General features: G+C 42.0%; 1 protein-coding gene across 2 annotated transcripts in view; it reads left to right on the forward strand.

The window, feature by feature from the left end:
- The window catches only part of LOC120064262 (TSC22 domain family protein 1-like), an 88313-nt gene extending 73891 nt beyond the window's left edge, over positions 1–14422 (forward strand). Inside the window, exons 1-3 of one of the 2 annotated variants that reach the window (XM_039014700.1) lie at positions 10529–10888; positions 11428–11479; positions 12801–14422. In XM_039014700.1, the coding sequence (XP_038870628.1) occupies positions 10764–10888; positions 11428–11479; positions 12801–13076 (453 nt within the window). In that variant the 5' untranslated portion in view covers positions 10529–10763 and the 3' untranslated portion in view covers positions 13077–14422. Of the gene's footprint in view, positions 1–10528; positions 10889–11427; positions 11480–12800 lie in introns of those variants that run through there. The other variant, XM_039014698.1, reaches the window with a different exon arrangement.
- Positions 14423–17855: the final 3433 nt, after the last annotated feature.

Raw genomic sequence — 17855 nt, forward strand, 5'->3', positions numbered from 1 at the left:
CAGCTTTTATTTATTTCACATTCCCAGTGGGTCAGAAGTTTACATACACTCAATTAGTATTTGGTAGCATTGCCTTTAAATTGTTTAACTTGGGTCAAATGTTTTGGGGAGCCTTCCACAAGCTTCCCACAATAAGTTGGGTGAATTTTGGCCCATTCCTCCTGACAGAGCTGGTGTAACTGAGTCAGGTTTGTAGGCCTCCTAGCTCGCACACACTTTTTCAGTTCTGCCCACAAATTTTCTATGGGATTGAGGTCAGGGCTTTGTGATGGCCACTCCAATACCTTCACTTTGTTGTCCTTAAGCCATTTTGCCACAACTTCAAAGTATGCTTGGGGTCATTGTCCATTTGGAAGACCCATTTGCGACCAAACTTTAACTTCCTGACTGATGTCTTGAGATGTTGCTTCAATATATCCACATAATTTTCCTGCCTCATGATGCCATCTATTTTGAAGTGCACCAGTCCCTCCTGCAGCAAAGCACCCCCACAGCATGATGCTGCCACCCCCGTGCTTCACAGTTGGGATGGTGTTCATCGGCTTGCAAGCCTCTCGCTTTTTCCTCCAAACATAACGATGGTCATTATGGCCAAACAGTTCTATTTTTTGTTTCATCAGACCTGAGGACATTTCTCCAAAAAGTATGATCTTTGTCCCCATGTGCAGTTGCAAACCGTAGTCTGGCTTTTTTTATGGCGGTTTTGGAGTAGTGGCTTCTTCCTTGCTGGGCGGCCTTTCAGGCTATGTTGATATAGGACTCGTTTTACTGTGGATATAGATATTTTTGTACCCGTTTCCTCCAGCAACTTCACAAGGTCCTTTGCTGCTGTTCTGGGATTGATTTGCACTTTTCACACACCAAAGTACGAGGAGATCGAACGAGTCTCCTTCCTGAGCGGTATGACGGCTGCGTGGTCCCATGGTGTTTATACTTGCGTACTATTGTTTGTAGAGATGAAAGTGGTACCTTCAGGCGTTTGGAAATTGCTCCCAAGGATGAGACTTGTGGAGGTCTACAATATTTTTTCTGAGGTCTTGGCTGTTTACTTTTGATTTTCCCATGATGTCAAGCAAAGAGGCACTGAGTTTGAAGGTAGGCCTTGAAATACATCCACTGGTACACCTCCAATTGACTGAAATTATGTCAATTAGCCTATCAGAAGCTTCTAAAGCCATGCCATAATTTTCTGGAATTTTCCAAGCTGTTTAAAGGCACAGCCAACTTAGTGTATGTAAACGTCTGACCCACTGGAATTGTGATATAGTGAATTATAAGTGAAATAATCTGTCTGTAAACAATTGTTGGAAAAATTACTTGTCATGCACAAAGAAGATGTCTTAACCGACTTGCCAAAACTATAGTTTGTTAATAAGAAATTTGTGGAGTGGTCGAAAAACAAGTTTTAATGACTCCAACCTAAGTGTATGTAAACTTCTGACTTCAACTGTATTTTTTACCTTTATTTAAGGATCTGATCTGGCAAGTCAGTTAAGAACAAATTCTTATTTACAGTGACGACCTACCAGGGAACAGTGAGTTAACTGCCTTGTTCAGGGGCAGAATGACAGATTTTTACCTCGTCTGCTCTGGGATTCGATCCAGCAACCTTTCCGGCACAATGCTCTAACCACTAGGCTAACTGCTGCCCCAGGTAGAAAAAAGCACTTCTGTGATTGGAAAATGCTGGGACCAGGTAGTTACAGCCGACCTCCATTATATGTTGCTTGTCATTGGCTGGGGACCTACAGGTCAGTGAACAGAACATTGGTTAAGCACAGCTTCCTGGAAGCCTGTCCTAGTATGGCCCTAGTGCTTTATGAATGGAGCCCAGTATAGCTCAGGGCGAAGTAGCTTTGGTCGCTGTGTGTGTGTGGACTGAGGTCAGGCTGAGCACTTCCCAGGTATATATTTGGGTCTGTGTAATAGGTTAAAGCCACCTCCAGTCAAAGAGGACAGGAAGAGAGAACAGCGCATTGAGCCTCTTACTGAGCTGCAGGGCCTCAGTGGGAACAGTGCTGCTGTAATTAGGATCACTGTTGGATGGACTCAGTACAGTACTGGGCACCTCAGGCTAACCACAAGCCAAGTTCTGCTGAACTAGATAAGGTTTTGTTAAATTGTGTGTAAAGATGGACGCCTTTCCTATGACTGAAGAGGGCACGACAAAATCTATTCCCCTCAGGAGACTGAAAAGATTTGGCATGGGTCCTCAGATCCTCAAAAGGTTTTACAGCTGCACCATCGAGAGTATCCTGACGGGTTGCATCACTGCCTGGTATGGCAACTGCTCGGCCTCCGACCGCAAGGCACTACAGAGATTAGTGCGTACGGCCCAGTACATCACCGGGGCCAAGCTTCCTGCCATCCAGGACCTCTATACCAGGCAGTGTCAGAGGAAGGCCCTAAAAATTGTCAGACTCCAGCCACCCTAGACATAGACTGTTCTCTCTGCTACCGCACGGCAAGCGGTATCGGAGCGCCAAGTCTAGGGACAAGAGGCTTCTAAACAGCTTCTACCCCCAAGCCATAAGACTCCTGAACATCTAGTCAAATGGCTACCCAGACTATTTGCATTGCCCCCCTCCCCCTATGCTGCTGCTACTCTGTTATTACCTAGGCATAGTCACTTTAATAGCTCTACCTACATGTACATATACTCAGCAAAAAAGAAACGTCCTCTCACTATCAACTGTGTTTATTTTCAGCAAACTTAACGTGTAAATATTTGTATGAACATAACAAGATTCAACACCTGAGACATAAACTGAACAAGTTCCACAGACATGTGACTAACAGAAATGGAATAATGTGTCCCTGAACAAAGGGGGGGTCAAAATCAAAAGTAACAGTCAGTATCTGGTGTGGCCACCAGCTGCATTAAGTACTGCAGTGCATCTCCTCCTCATGGACTGCACCAGATTTACCAGTTCTTGCTGTGAGATGTTACCCCACTCTTCCACCAAGGCACCTGCAAGTTTCTGGACATTTCTGGGGGGAATGGCCCTAGCCCTCACCCTCCGATCCAACAGGTCCCAGACGTGCTCAATGGGATTGAAATCTGGGCTCTTTGCTGGCCATGGCAGAACACTGACATTCCTGCCTTGCAGGAAATCACGCACAGAACGAGCAGTATGGCTGGTGGCATTGTCATGCTGGAGGGTCATGTCAGGATGAGCCTGCAGGAAGGGTACCACATGAGGGAGGAGGATGTCTTCCCTGTAACGCACAGCATAGATATTGCCTGCAATGACAACAGGCTCAGTCCGATGACGCTTTGACACACTGCCCCAGACCATGACGGACCCTCCACCTCCAAATCGATCCCGCTCCAGAGTACAGGCCTCGGTGTAACGCTCAGTCCTTTGATGATAAACGCGAATCCGACCATCACCCCTGGTGAGACAAAACCGTGACTCAACAGTGAACAGCAGTTTTTGCCAGTCCTGTCTGGTCCAGCGACGGTGGGTTTGTGCCCATAGGTGACATTGTTGCTGGTGATGTCTGGTGGGGACCTGCCTTACAACAGGCCTACAAGCCCTCAATCTAGCGCCTCTCAGCCTATTGCGGACAGTCTGAGCACTGATGGAGGGATTGTACATTCCTGGTGTAACTTGGGCAGTTGTTGTTGCCATCCTGTACCTGTCCCGCAGGTGTGATGTTTGGATGTACCGATCCTGTGCAGGTGTTGTTACATGTGGTCTGCCACTGTGAGGACTATCAGCTGTCCGTCCTGCCTCTCTGTAGCGCTGTCTTTGGCGTCTCACAGTACGGACATTGCAATTTATTGCCCTGGCCACATCTGCATTCCTCATGCTTCCTTGCAGCATTCCTAAGGCACGTTCACGCAGATGAACAGGGACCCTGGGCATCTTTCTTTTGGTGTTTTTCAGAGTCAGTAGAAAGGCTTTTCAGTGTCCTACGTTTTCATAACTGTGACCTTAATTGCCTACCGTCTGTATGCTGTTAGTGTCTTAACAACCGTTAGAGGTACATGTTCATTAATTGTTTATGGTTCATTGAACAAGCATGGGAAACTGTGTTTAAACCCTTTACAATGAAGATCTGTGAAGTTATTTGGATTTTTACTAATTATCTTTGAAAGACAGGGTCCTGAAAAAGGGACGTTTCTTTTTTTGCTGAGTTTATTACCTCAATTAGCTCGACACCGGTGCCCCCACACATCAACTCTGTACCAGTACCCACTGTATATAGCCCCACTATTGTTATATTACTGCTGTCTTTAAATATTTGTTTTAGGTATTTTCTTAACTGCGTTGTTGGTTAAGGGATTGTAAGTAAGCATTTCACTGTAAGGTCTACACCTGTTGTATTCGGCACATGTGACAAATAAAATGTGATGTGATAGATCTGTGAATAACTGGATGAAATGGTGGCCTTACTATGTAGTAGCCTGTTTTGTACATTTAGTATTGGATCTTAGTGCAGTAAAAAAACTTGATTGTCCTGTGTTCTTTATATATATTTCCACACTGGGGTTGAAATAATACTGTTAAAATGATAATGTACTATGGTGGGATGGAGTTTTGGCGAGGGTAAATTAGTTAATAGACCAAATAACAAAGAGCGTTCCAAACCCCTCTGCCAACAACAGCTAGTTTTCACTTTTCTCCTCCAGACCACTCCCAGAAATTTCTACTAACATTATTGCTTAAAAATGTATCTTTGCTAAAAAGCTATTTTTGTTTTCAATTAGTATGGTAAAAAAGAAAATCACAGTAATGTACTTAATTGTTACCCTGAAATTATTTGATGTTGAGATCAAAATTGCTGTATTGGACCTTTTTATATCCTGTGATGATATTGCACCACTTCTGTGCATGCCCAAACACACTTGAGCCTTTGTCTTTCCTATGAAACCATACGACCCTACATTCTATTCTCTGTGTGCAAGACTCTGGCTCTAGTGTGCCTGTAACTCTGTGTCTCTGGTATTAATCCCTACACCCTGCTGGAAGGATTGACCATTCTTCAATAGCAGCAATACCTTTCCCTCCCTGTACCCCACCTTTACTCTCTCCCTCCTTTCCTCCCAGGTAGGGTGTGTAAAAGAGGGCATCAATAAATCACCCCAGCTCCGCCTATACACAGCGAGGTCAGATTTCTTGTGTGTGGAATGTAAGAGGTGGGTTGGGTTGAGGTGTGAATGGAATCTATGTATGAGAAGTGTTATGGCTGCATGTAGGGGTAATGTGTGTTTTTGAGGTACAGTTGAAGTCTGAAGTTTACATACACCTTAGACAAATACATGTCAACTCAGTTTTCACAATTCCTGACATTTAATCCCAGTAAAAATTCCCTGTTTTGGGTCAGTTAGGATCACCACTTTATTTTAAGAATGTGAAATGTCAGAATAATAGTAGAGTGATTTATTTCAGCTTTTATTTCTTTCATCACATTCCCAGTGGGTCAGTTTACATACACTCAATTAGTATTTGGTAGCATTGCCTTTAAATTGTTCAGCTTGTGTCAAACGTTTCGGGTAGCCTTCCACAAGCTTCCCACAATAAGTTGGGTGAATGTTGGCCTATTCCTCCTGACAGAGCTGGTGTAACTGAGTCAGTGTACTCGCACACACTTTTTCAGTTCTGCCCACAAATGTTCTATAGGTTTGAGGTCAGGGCTTTGTTATGGCCACTCCAATACCTTGACTTTGTTCTCCTTAAGCCAATTTGCCACAGCTTTGGAAGTATGCTTGGGGTCATTGTCCATTTGGAAGACCCATTTGCGACCAAGCTTTAACTTCCTGACTGATGTCTTGAGATGTTGCTTCAATATATCCACATAATTTTCCTGCCTCATAATGCCATCTATTTTGTGAAGTGCACGAGTCCCTCCTGCAGCAAAGCACCCCCACAACATGATGCTGCCACCCCTGTGCTTCACGGTTGGGATGGTGTTCTTCGGCTTGCAAGACTCCCGCTTTTTCCTCCAAACATAACGATGGTCATTATGGCCAAACAGTTCTATTTTTGTTTCATCAGACCTGAGGACATTTCTCCCAAAAATTACGATCTTTGTCCCCATGTGCAGTAGCAAACCGTAGTTTGGCTTTTTTTATGGGGGTTTTGGAGCAGTGGCTCCTTCCTTGCTGAGCGGCCTTTCAGGTTATGTCGATATAGGACTCATTTTACTGTGGATATAGATACTTTTGTACCTGTTTTTTCCAGCATCTTCACAAGGTCTTTTGCTGTTGTTCTGGGATTGATTTGCACTTTTCGCACCAAAGTACATTAATCTCTAGGAGACAGAACGCGTTTACTTCCTGAGCGGTGTGACGGCTGCGTGGTCCCATGGTGTTTATACTTGTGTACTATTGTTTGTACAGATGAACGTGGTACCTTCAGGCGTTTGGAAGTTGCTCACAAGGATGAACCAGACTTGTGGAGGTCTACAATTTTTTTCTGAGGTCTTGGCTGATGTCTTTTGATTTTCCCATGATGTCAAGCAAAGAGGCACTGAGTTTGAAGGTAGGCCTTGAAATACATCCACAGGTACACCTCCATTTGACTCAAATTATGTAAATTAGCCTTTCAGAAGCTTCTAAAGCCATGACATCATTTTCTGGAATTTTTCAAGCTGTTTAAAGGGACAGTCAACTTCTGACCCACTGGAATTGTAAGTGAAAAGGTCTGTCTGTAAACCATTGTTGGAAAAAATACTTAATTTTTCTTCCCCCCCAGTAGTGTTAAGATGGCAATACTCAAGCCTTGAAAGCCTTTTCTGCTGCACATATGTAGGCCAGCCATAATGCTCATCCACATCATTCTCATTTTATAGTTTGGATTACATTCAAATGAATATAGAAACTAGGATTTCTACACTACAGTTGTATGGTTCACTCAATCATTTTCTCAGCCAAAACTTTTAGCAAACAAAGAGAAGCTTTTTCTTTGACTAACTCCAGGCTATTTTACTGACAGTTACTGTAGATGGATTACCACAAATTTCATATTTAAAGACAACCTTTAGGCCTTTACTGTAACTTCTGTGACGAGCAAGGCGTGTCCATGTGTATTCTGCACATCCTAGTACTGAAGTTATATAACAAGAAAACGTATATTTATTTGACTTGCACTCAGTGGCCAGTTTGAGGTACACCCATCTAGTACCAGGTCGAACCCACCTTTGCCTCCAACACAGCCTGAATTCTTTGGGGCATGGACATGTTGCTCAATTGGTATCCAGGGACCTAACGTGCGCCAGGAAAACATTCCCCATGCCACTGCCACCAGCCTGTACCATTGACACCAGGCAGGATGGGGCCATGGAATCATACTGCTTACGTCAAGTCCTGACGCAACAAGAACCGGGATTCGTCGGACCAGGCAATGTTTTTCCACTCCTCAATTGTCCAGTGTTGGTGATCACGTGCCCACTGGAGCAGCTTCTTCTTGTTTTTAGCTGATAGGAGTTGAACCCAGTGTGGTCGTCTGCCGCAATAGCCCATCAATGACAAAGACTGACGAGTTGTGTTTCCTGAGATGCCGTTCTGCACACTACTGTTATACTGTGCCGTTATTTGCCTGTTTGTGGCTTGCACGATTCTTGCCATTCTCCTTCGACCTCTCATCAACTAGCTGTTTTTGCCCACAGGACTGCCGCTGACGGGATATTTTTTGTTTGTAAATCCTAGACACTGTTGTGTGTGAAAAGCCCAGGAGACCGGCCGTTTCTGAGAGATGCTGGATTCGGCCCGCCTGGCACCAACAATCATACAACGCTCAAAGTTGCTTAGGTCACTCGTTTTGCCCATTCTAACGTTCAATTGAACAATAACTGAATTGCCTCAATGCCTGTCGGCCAACTTTATATAGCAAGCCACGTCCACGTGACTCACTGTCTGTAGAAACCATTTTCGTGAACGGGGTGGTGTACCTAATAAACTGGCCACTGAGTGTATATTTCTATAGTTTGGTGTAGTTAAGAATCCACTGTATCAGCAGCACTGAACAGATATTATCCTATGATGGCTGATGTGTGATGAGCTTTCTCTGGCGTAAAATTAAGCAATAAGGCACGAGGCAATGCTGTATCATCAATACAATCACAGGTAATTGGCGTTATTCAGCCCAACGTGATAGTCTTATTGCTTTAATTGAACTGTTACCAACATATTAAATAACAGTGAATTGCGTATTTTCATTAAAATGGTATTTTGATAAGTAAATTAGCTAATAATGTTTAATTCTTTCACCAGAAGATATAGTATGGACAAAAATCTGGTCCTTAGTTCTTTCGGTCAGGTTGCTACAGATGCGACCCAGTCGCTGATTATTTTTGCATAGTTGATGTGCAAAAAGACTGGTCGTCCGTTCTAAACAAAATGGTATGCAGGCTGGATATCGTTCTTGTCACTTGCTAGCTAGCCAGCCAAATTCCGCTAACTCAGTCAGGTCAAATTTAACCTGGGATGTCGGTATGCACTAGCTGCATTTCCGTTTGAGTTTTTTTTCTGTTGGCATTTATTTGGATATGTCCCATGATAATGACGATGTGTAATTTCGAATGGCTCAGAAAAAGTTGTCTGGCACCGTTCACTCTGTATGGTACTACAGAGATCTAAATTCAAAAGTGAAACATTGTTTCCGAGGTCGGACAGGCAGATAGTGAGGCTTATATTACCTCCGCTGTACCAAACTAAAAGCTAGGCTGGAAGCAAGGGGAAATAATGTGCAAGTTGAGATAAATACAAGAGATGATTCAGACAGCAACATTAACATGATATTCTTATGGAGGCGCAGTGATCATTTTCAGATGGAACTGTTAGCAGGCATAGGTGCCTGTGATGGCCAATACACCACGGCTTGAAACGCTGCTTGTCCAATCAGCATCCAGGATCCAAACAACCAGTTGTATTATGGCTACCATGACATCACCCAGTTGCTTGCTACACTGAGGTGTGTTTCTTTGCCCCATACAATAAAAAGTGCTTGGCGCATCTGAACAAGTGCTATTTAAAACCAACCCCTTAATTGAGTTAATGGACATCTCTTACTTTAGACTGAAAATATCTAAAGGCTAGCTATAGCTTGGGGTCAGGGAGAAGCCACAGGCACTAGCCTATAACATAGTTTCTGAGTCTGTAAATATGAGGAAGTGAGCAGAGAAACAGAAATTTGATTTAAAACTGCTAAATGTTCTCTCAGCTCCATTTGTAGAATTGCATGAAATGTTTTAAAATTGCAACATTTTCTCTCAGCTGTATGGCAAAATGTGTAGAATTGCAGGTAATTTGCTTTAAAACGTAAACAATTCATCTCAGCTCCATGGAGAGATGTTCTGTAAAATTCAGCCTGCCACACCCGCCACCTAAGCTTTTTGTTCCAGAAAAAAACCCTGTGATGTACTGTACATGGCTAATTTATCGAATGATGTGATTGACGATTAGGTGACCACTTTGGATCAACTTTGCTAGTTCTGGAATACAGAAAATAAGTGTACAGGCTCGGGGTGCTCAATGAGATGTTTGGAAAACACTGGTTCAGTTTCTACTTTTTTCTCCAGAACATTAATAAAGTTATCCACTATCCATCTTGCCAGTCAAGTCACTTACCCACTTCTTAGTGTTTTGCTCACAGTCAACAGGTATTTTGTGAGGCTACATTGTTTTTGTTTGGAGACTGACGCACGACATCTCTTCTCCTAATTTCTGAAGCACTAAAAAATGTAGCACATGCGTCTCTGGCTTGTCTCAGTAATTTGAGGCATGATGGATGGAGGGCTTCCCTCACGTGAATTGAGTTAGTGTCTGACTCATCTGTAGTCAGTCTGGCAATCCTGTGTACCAGGCAGACATACACAACTTGTGCTGGAAGAGATCTGAATGAATCTGTTTACTTGTTGTTATTGGTATTTTGTTAATTGGTTGGAGTAAACCCTGTGTGGACTGTCACTGGAGTGTTATCTTTTTCATACATTTGAACTCTGCATTGTTGGGAAAGGGCTCATGAGTAACCATTTCACAGTAAAGTCTACACCTGTTGGGTTCAGCACATGTGACACAATTTGACTTGATCCTTGTCTTGTGTGGGACTCTTGTTCTCATAGTAACCGCCAGGGGGTGGTGTGTTAACATTGAAGTCTTTTTTTGTTTTTGCACCTCCAAAGGTCTTGAAATGTTATTTTCTACTATATGTAAATGAGTTCTTAGTTTTTGTTTATAATATCCACTTTCATCGGGTTTACAGTCATTTTGGTTGTTGTAAATGCACAAAATACATCCGTTCATTGTCACCTTTCTCGTGTTGTGGCTGCCAGTAATTCATGGTATTCAGCCAATTGTTGGTAGCCTAATTCTTGACAAGTAAACATCCCTTTGTGTCTTGGAGGGACTGTTGTGTTTCTCATCTCATCCGGTTTTTCCCAGTTTCTGCGGGTGAGGGCGCATCTCTGAATAATTTATGATAATGTATCGGCTGAGCCGCAGGTAGGGGCGTTCCTACATATATTATGCTAATATCAGTATCCCTCCACCAATGGGGTGCATCGGAGCCCTGTTTTTCTTAGATAAATTATGCAAATATCTCAGGCTGCAGATTTTCTGCGGAGCTGAGATGAACTGACCTTGGAGATTCTTTGTCGTGCAGCGGTAGATGTACAGACTCCCCGGGATAGGATGATTTTCTGACGGGACACAAAGTGCCTAATACCGCCTCTCCGAACCACGGAAGTAGAGAATGTGATACACGATAATCGTCGAGTTTTCCGTTGGTTAAAGCTTAGTTTATCTGTGATATAGCATGAATACTCCGTGCTATACAACAGTGGCGATGGATCTCGGTGTTTGCCAGCTAAGGAATTTTTCTATTTCGTTTTTATCTTCGTTGCTGAGCGCGGATAGTTCGCCTGTCAGGCTCGACAATAGGTAAATATAGCAGTGACTTGCTGCAAGGAGGATGCCTAGTGTGGGCAGTTTATAGTCTGTATGCTGAAAGAAACCCTCGTTTATACACTGAGTCAATCTATTATAGAGAACTTTATCATTGAAATACAAGTATAGCCTAATGATGCTGCCATTTTTTTATTGGGTTCAGTAAGAGAGAGAATGTGACTTGTCGTCCTGATGCATTACCGGGTTGGCTTCGCTTACTGTTGCCTCGGGAGATGCTGTACCTTAAATGTACACATCACCCATTGTTAATTTTTACATGGATGACAATGAAATAACATATTTGTATTATTTAGGAGGAATATTGTCTACGGTCATTTCAGTACACCCTGAACACTTTGCTCCAGAATGGTCTTTAGCGGAAGTGGTCACCTGTATAAGGATATTTATACTGTATTCCACTGTGTATTGAAATGGCTGGTATTAGATCTGCAACATCGACAGTATGCCTACCTTTTAATCATTCATTCTTACCGATGCAGTGTGTTAAGACTTTTTTCTTTTCATTCTTCCAGTTCGTCAGGAGCCAGTGTGGTGGCCATAGACAACAAAATCGAACAGGCTATGGTAAGTTGATATATTATATTAACTCAACTTTCTTGTCTGCTATCTATACTACATAAATCACATGCATATATAACGTTTTTCGAAGAACACATGCGGAGAATGATCAGTTCAGAAGAAAACGTTGCATCAATCAGTTTAATGAATGGATTACATAACCAGTAACCGACCAGAACTGGGAAGTCACGCAAAATACAGACGTATTGCTGATTCTCTTTACAATATGCGTACTACTGCAGTTAAAACATGTCGCTCTTGATTTCCTCGTTTCTTTGTAACCAATTTTTTGACGCTGTTACATAGTGGATGGCTCGTGAATACCTTGATGCTCTGGCAACTATGTAGCAGCATATGGTGTTATGTGCCTTGACGTCAGTTTAATACGTCGTTTGCCAAAGTGTATCTATGGGGGCATTAACGTTAGCCAGGTATCATCATTGAAAGTCGTATCAAGATGACATGCACTTTTACCATCCAGTTTACCGTGGTAGCACAATCACTTTATTTAAATTTTGGTAATCTTTAGCAAGGATTCAGTTCTGTAAAACATTCAGTTTCGATTTCTACCTGAAGCTACCATTTATTTGAATAAACTCGTTGACACAGGGAGATGAGCGTGCGTGCGTGCAGACTTATTTTCAGTTCTTCATGGTTCTAGTGTTTTATTGTCCCTGGATCCCCGCCTGCTGAGGACGCTCTCTCTCTCACGCCATCCCGTGCTTGGCATGCCGTTGTTGCTAGGCAAACAAAGTCTTTGACGCCTGGGTATAAATATCGCGGGCTCCGATTGGCTAAAGCCTATATGTGGGCCGGCCATTTTGTGTGTTTGGTGACGTTGCGTCCTGGCTTAGAGGAAGGGGAGGTTTAGACCCTAGGACTATTTGTTTTATAATCTACAGAATCTTTCTTTTGATTTTCACCACATGTTCAACAGATTGTGTTAACATCAGACTCACTTCTTATATTAAAACAGACCACAGAAGCTAGCTACAATAATACACAATATGTTGTATTACATAGTAATTCTCATAGAAAGGGCAGTAGTAATGCTATGCTTACATTTTTATCATCATATCAAGAGTATGATATAGGTTTTAGGTCATTTGAAAAAAAAAACACAAACTAAAAAAAAAAATGTGAGTTTGTAATTATGGTCACATTATGCATTTCATGTATGGGTGGCCCCAGGAATCAAACCCATAATCCTGGTGTTATAAAGTGACATTCCCTACCAACTGAGCCATACAGGGCCTTTGTATTTTTTTGTGTGTGTAATTATTGCCATGTTAAACTCTGTGTTCTCTGTTCCTCTCTGTGCCTTTAGGACCTGGTGAAGAGCCACCTGATGTATGCAGTGAGGGAGGAAGTGGAGGTTCTGAAGGAGCAGATCAAGGAGCTGATTGAGAGGAACTCTCAGCTTGAGCAGGAGAACAGCCTTCTAAAGACCCTGGCCAGCCCAGAGCAGATGGCTCAGTTCCAGGCCCAGACCCAGGCGGGCTCCCCTCCCACCTCCACACAGCCACCGGCCCAGACCCAGGCACCAGCCCTACCCCCAACCCAACTGCAGCCAACCTCACACAACTTTGGACCCTCCGCATAGCATCACCGCCTACCCCGGGAGAGGGGTGAATGACGCAACCTATCAACCAACCAGGGTCTGACTGACTGTCCTCAGACATATTCTGTTCTAACACTGCAGAACAACCAGGCCTCCACTGCAGGAGGCTACGCTGTTAAGACAAGAATTTGCACATATTTAACTCTGGGAGCGGCGACGGGTGGTGTCGTCGTTTCAAGGCGCTTTAAAACACACTATCAAAGACAATCTACCTAGGAGAGGAGAAAAGGAGGCTGTTATAGGAGAATGAACATTGTCCAAAAATACATGGAAGTAAAAGTGAACATGACTCAAAGAATCACTGTGCCTGTATCAATGGATTTTAGGTGATGTCGACTTCAGTGGTAAAAATGGAGGGAAATAGTGATGGGAGTCACCGTGCTTCGCTGAATCCTAATAATGTAAATAAATGCAGCTGTTCTCTTTTTTTCTGTGCGATACAGAGAGGGACAGACAGAGAATAGAGCATCTCTCATTGTGACAACTTCAATAATCTCTGAGGATTTATCATCGTGTAATAGTCCCCATCTGGCATGGGGCGAGAGGAGAGGAGGTCTAGAGGGAGAACACAACACTTTCATTGACGTCATCATTTTAACTGTGAGGTTGAAGGGAGTTGTAGCCTACATTTGCTTATTAAAGGAGGGATGATGATAATGAGGGTTTTTCCCTGTATTTAAGTTTGAGCCCCTCAGCCCTGCACCCTGTTATTTTGGTGGATTCTCTATTCATGTAATGAAGCTAAGGGGTTGAGATGTTAGGCTAAGCTGCATTTTCAAAGATGAGTTGATGGCCTTTCTACATGATGTATATCTCTGTATATTTAGTGTAAGTACTGTGTAATATAGTGATATAAGGAGAGAAGACCAGATGCTATGTAGGTGAAGTACAAATGAAGAGGGAGCTAGTAATGGGCTGGCCTGAAGATTTGTGCAGTCTCTTTATAATGCTGTAATTCAGGAGTATGGCGAGCTGTGGAGGTTATTTAACAGACAGATGACTGTATCCACTATTCATATCCTGGGTTACAACATTAACGGTTACTGTAAACCATTGTTCACTTGAAGTATTGCACCCCTCGTGAAGTTTTATTTCAATTGATTTCATTTTTTGACAGTGAAGTACTTCCTGATCAACTCTTTAACTTAACAAACACCATACTCTGAATATCATAAAGAAAAACAAATTGATTTTTTGCTTTCTATGTATAAGTTGTAAGCTCATGGTCTGTGCATGTTTCCTCAAACCAGATGAGGTATTGTAAACATACATAACACAATTACAGTTGCACTTCACAACTTTCAATAAAAATGTTAAAGGAATCAGAATCCACTTGTTCATGTCTCTTCTTGCGATTCATGCTTCTATAGTTAAATAGATAACCTTAATTTACATATGTAGTTTAAATAATTTACCTTATTTAATCTGTAGGATATATTTTGTCAAAGTCTGTCTCGTGAGATTTGCGAGAGGATGAAAAAAAAAAGTCATTTTTTTGTGAGTATTTTATTCCTGCCCACAGCTTGCAGCACCCACGTAATCAATTAGGAGCGCAGCCGATGGAAATGCCCATGGTCAATTTGGTTGGACATTCGATATCCCTATGGGGCTAGTTAGGAACCAGCAGTAAATTACACAATTTACATGGGACAATATTTTAAAAGGTCAAAATCGCCAAATTTCAATGACTTAAAAATATCAAACCAACTATAAATTGTAGAAATTCTTATCCAAATATTGAAAGTGTTTAGTGAAACAACTAAAAGATGTGCAACATGAAAATATTGTCCCATTTTACATTGTGTAATGTATTGACGGTCCCTAACTATCCCTAGAGAGGGGCTATCCAAAGTCCAGGGTTGGATATTTTTGCTGGTAATGGATAACAGTTACTGTTTATTTGTAAACCCTTACATGTAACGGATTACATGTAACGGATTACATGTAAAGGTTTACAAAAAAACAGGAACTGTAATCTGTTACCAGCAAAAAATATTGTAATCAGATTCCAGATACTTTTGAAAACCTAGATGAGTACTGAGAGGATTACTTTTAAATTCAGAAAGGATGTTTGCGTGTCTGACCACAAGTCAGAGACTACTATGATCATTTGCGGGAAAAGAGAACGAATAGGCTTTTGTAGGCTACAGTCCAAGCTATATCTTCCAATTGTGTGACTGCTGTCAGCATCCAAAGATTATGCAGTGGTGTAGTCTACTGCGATACGGATAAATAGTTGAAGTCGGAAGTTTACATACACCTTAGCCAAATACATTTAAACTGTTTTTCACAATTCCTGACATTTTATCCCAGTAAAGATTCCCTGTCTTAGGTCAGTTAGGATCACCACTTTATTTTAAGAATGTGAAATGTCAGAATAATAGTGGAGAGAATGATTTATTTCAGATTTCATTTATTTCATCCCATTCCCATGGGTTCAGAAGTTTACATACACTCAATTAGTATTTGGTAGCATTGCCTTTAAATTGTTTAACTTGGGTCAAACGTTTCGGGTAGCCATCCACAAGCTTCCCACAATAAGTTGGGTGAATTTTGGCCCGTTTCTCCTGACAGAGCTGGTGTAACTGAGTCAGGTTTGAAGGTTTCCTTGCTCACACACCCTTAAGTTCTTCCCACTAATTTCCTATAGGATTGATGTCAGGACTTTGTGATGGCCACTCCAATACCTTGACTTTGTTGTCCTTAAGCCATTTTGCCACAACTTTGGAAGTATGCATTGTTCATTTGGAAGACCCATTTGCGACCAAGCTTTAACTTCCTGACTGAGGTCTTGAGATGTTGCTTCAATATATCCACATAATTTTCCTGCCTCATAATGCCATCTATTTTGTAAAGTGCACGAGTCCCTCCTGCAGCAAAGCTCCCCCACAACATGATGCTGCCACCCCCGTGCTTCACGGTTGGGATGGTGTTCTTCGGCTTGCAAGCATCTCCCTTTTTCCTCCAAACATAACGATGGTCATTATGGCCAAACAGTTCTATTTTTGTTTCATCAGACCAGAGGACATTTCTCCAAAAAGTATGATCTTTGTCCCCATGTGCAGTTGCAAAACGTAGTCTGGCTTTTTTTATGGCGGTTTTGGAGCAGTGGCTTCTTCCTTGCTGAACGGTCTTTCAAGTTATGTCGATATAGGACTCGTTTTACTGTGGATATAGATACTTTTGTACCCGTTTCCTCCAGCATCTTCACAAGGTCCTTTGCTGCTGTTCTGGGATTGATTTGCACTTTTCGCACCAAAGTACGTTCATCTCTAGGAGACAGAACGCGTCTCCTTCCTGAGTGGTCCCATGGTGTTTATACTTGCGTACTGTTGTTTGTACAGATGAACTTGGTACCTTCAGGTGTTTAGAAATTGCTCCCAAGGATGAACCAGACTTGTGGAGGTCTACAATTTTTTTTATGAGGTCTTGGCTGATTAATTTAGATTTTCCCATGATGTCAAGCAAAGAGGCACTGAGTTTGAAGGTCAGCCTTGAAGTACATCCACAGGTACACCTCCAATTGACTCAAATCAGGATCTTCTAAAGCCAAGTTAAATAATCTGTCTGTAAACAATTGTTGGAAAAATTACTTGTGTCATGCACAAAGTAGATGTCCTAATTGACTTGCCAAAACTATAGTTTGTTAACAAGAAATTTGTGGAGTGGTTGAAAAATGAGTTTTAATGACTCCAACCTAAGTGTATGTAAACTTCCGACTTCAACTGTAACCACATAGCGCATTGATGTGAATCACACTGCTGCTCTCTCATTTAACTATTTGCGCCTTAGGGATTGTGGTTGTTGTGGATGGCTGTTCACACATCTAAATGTGTATTTGAACCCAATAATGGTTGAATTCAAGAAGTTTAATCTGCCTATCAATCGTTGTTTTTGAAACCAGCATAGTGCAGTCGTGTCTTTGGCTATGCCAGATTCATTGCTATGACATGCTATTCTATAAAATAATTTCTCCGTAATTAATATCACCTGATTGAACTAATCATGTAAATGTAATTAACTAGAGAGGGACACCACGAAAGAATATTTATAGAGCTGTTATCTTCCGAATAAACTCTTAAAGATTTAGTAATATTTTACATCCATAGCCGTCAATATTAATCGTCATCTTACTTCAGTCTCATATTCTGAAAGTTGTAAATTCTTGGTTATCTGCAAGAATCCTGGCTAACAAGTTGAATCAGCAATACAAAATTGGGTTTAATTATTTATTTACTAAATACCTAACTAATCACACAGAATCACACATACACAATTAAATCATAACTTGATTACAAATTGCCGTCATAAAGGAAAACGTCCCTAGCGGGCGGAACAGATATGACAGCTTGTTACACAAAGGAAAGGGGCGGGATTTTAGTGAAAGAGCGGGAGACTGGAACAGAGGCGAAGCTGTGCTCTCGTAAATACAGTATCTTATGCATTCTAAATTACCGCCCATTTGGAAAAGGAAAATGCAATAAATATTTACTCTGAGCTGCGCTTCAGTAGGTTGGTGGTAGATGGAAGACCGGGTTACCAAACCGAGTCCTCTGTCCTTTGAAGAATGTCTCTGGTGGTCACTGTCGTAGTAACGTCGTTGTGTAGTAGACGGGATACTCTGACTGTCCTTCCTAACCTGCGTTTGTAGCAGCTGTTGCTAACTCAACGGCTAGGAGGTATCACTTCTGTAGTGAATACGAGTTCAAAGTTCATACCATTCACAACCAAAGTCCATGCTGATGTTGGCTTAGTTCTGTA

The sequence above is a fragment of the Salvelinus namaycush genome, chromosome 19 (genome assembly GCF_016432855.1).
Source record: "Salvelinus namaycush isolate Seneca chromosome 19, SaNama_1.0, whole genome shotgun sequence".
Classification (NCBI taxonomy): Eukaryota; Metazoa; Chordata; class Actinopteri; order Salmoniformes; family Salmonidae; genus Salvelinus; species Salvelinus namaycush.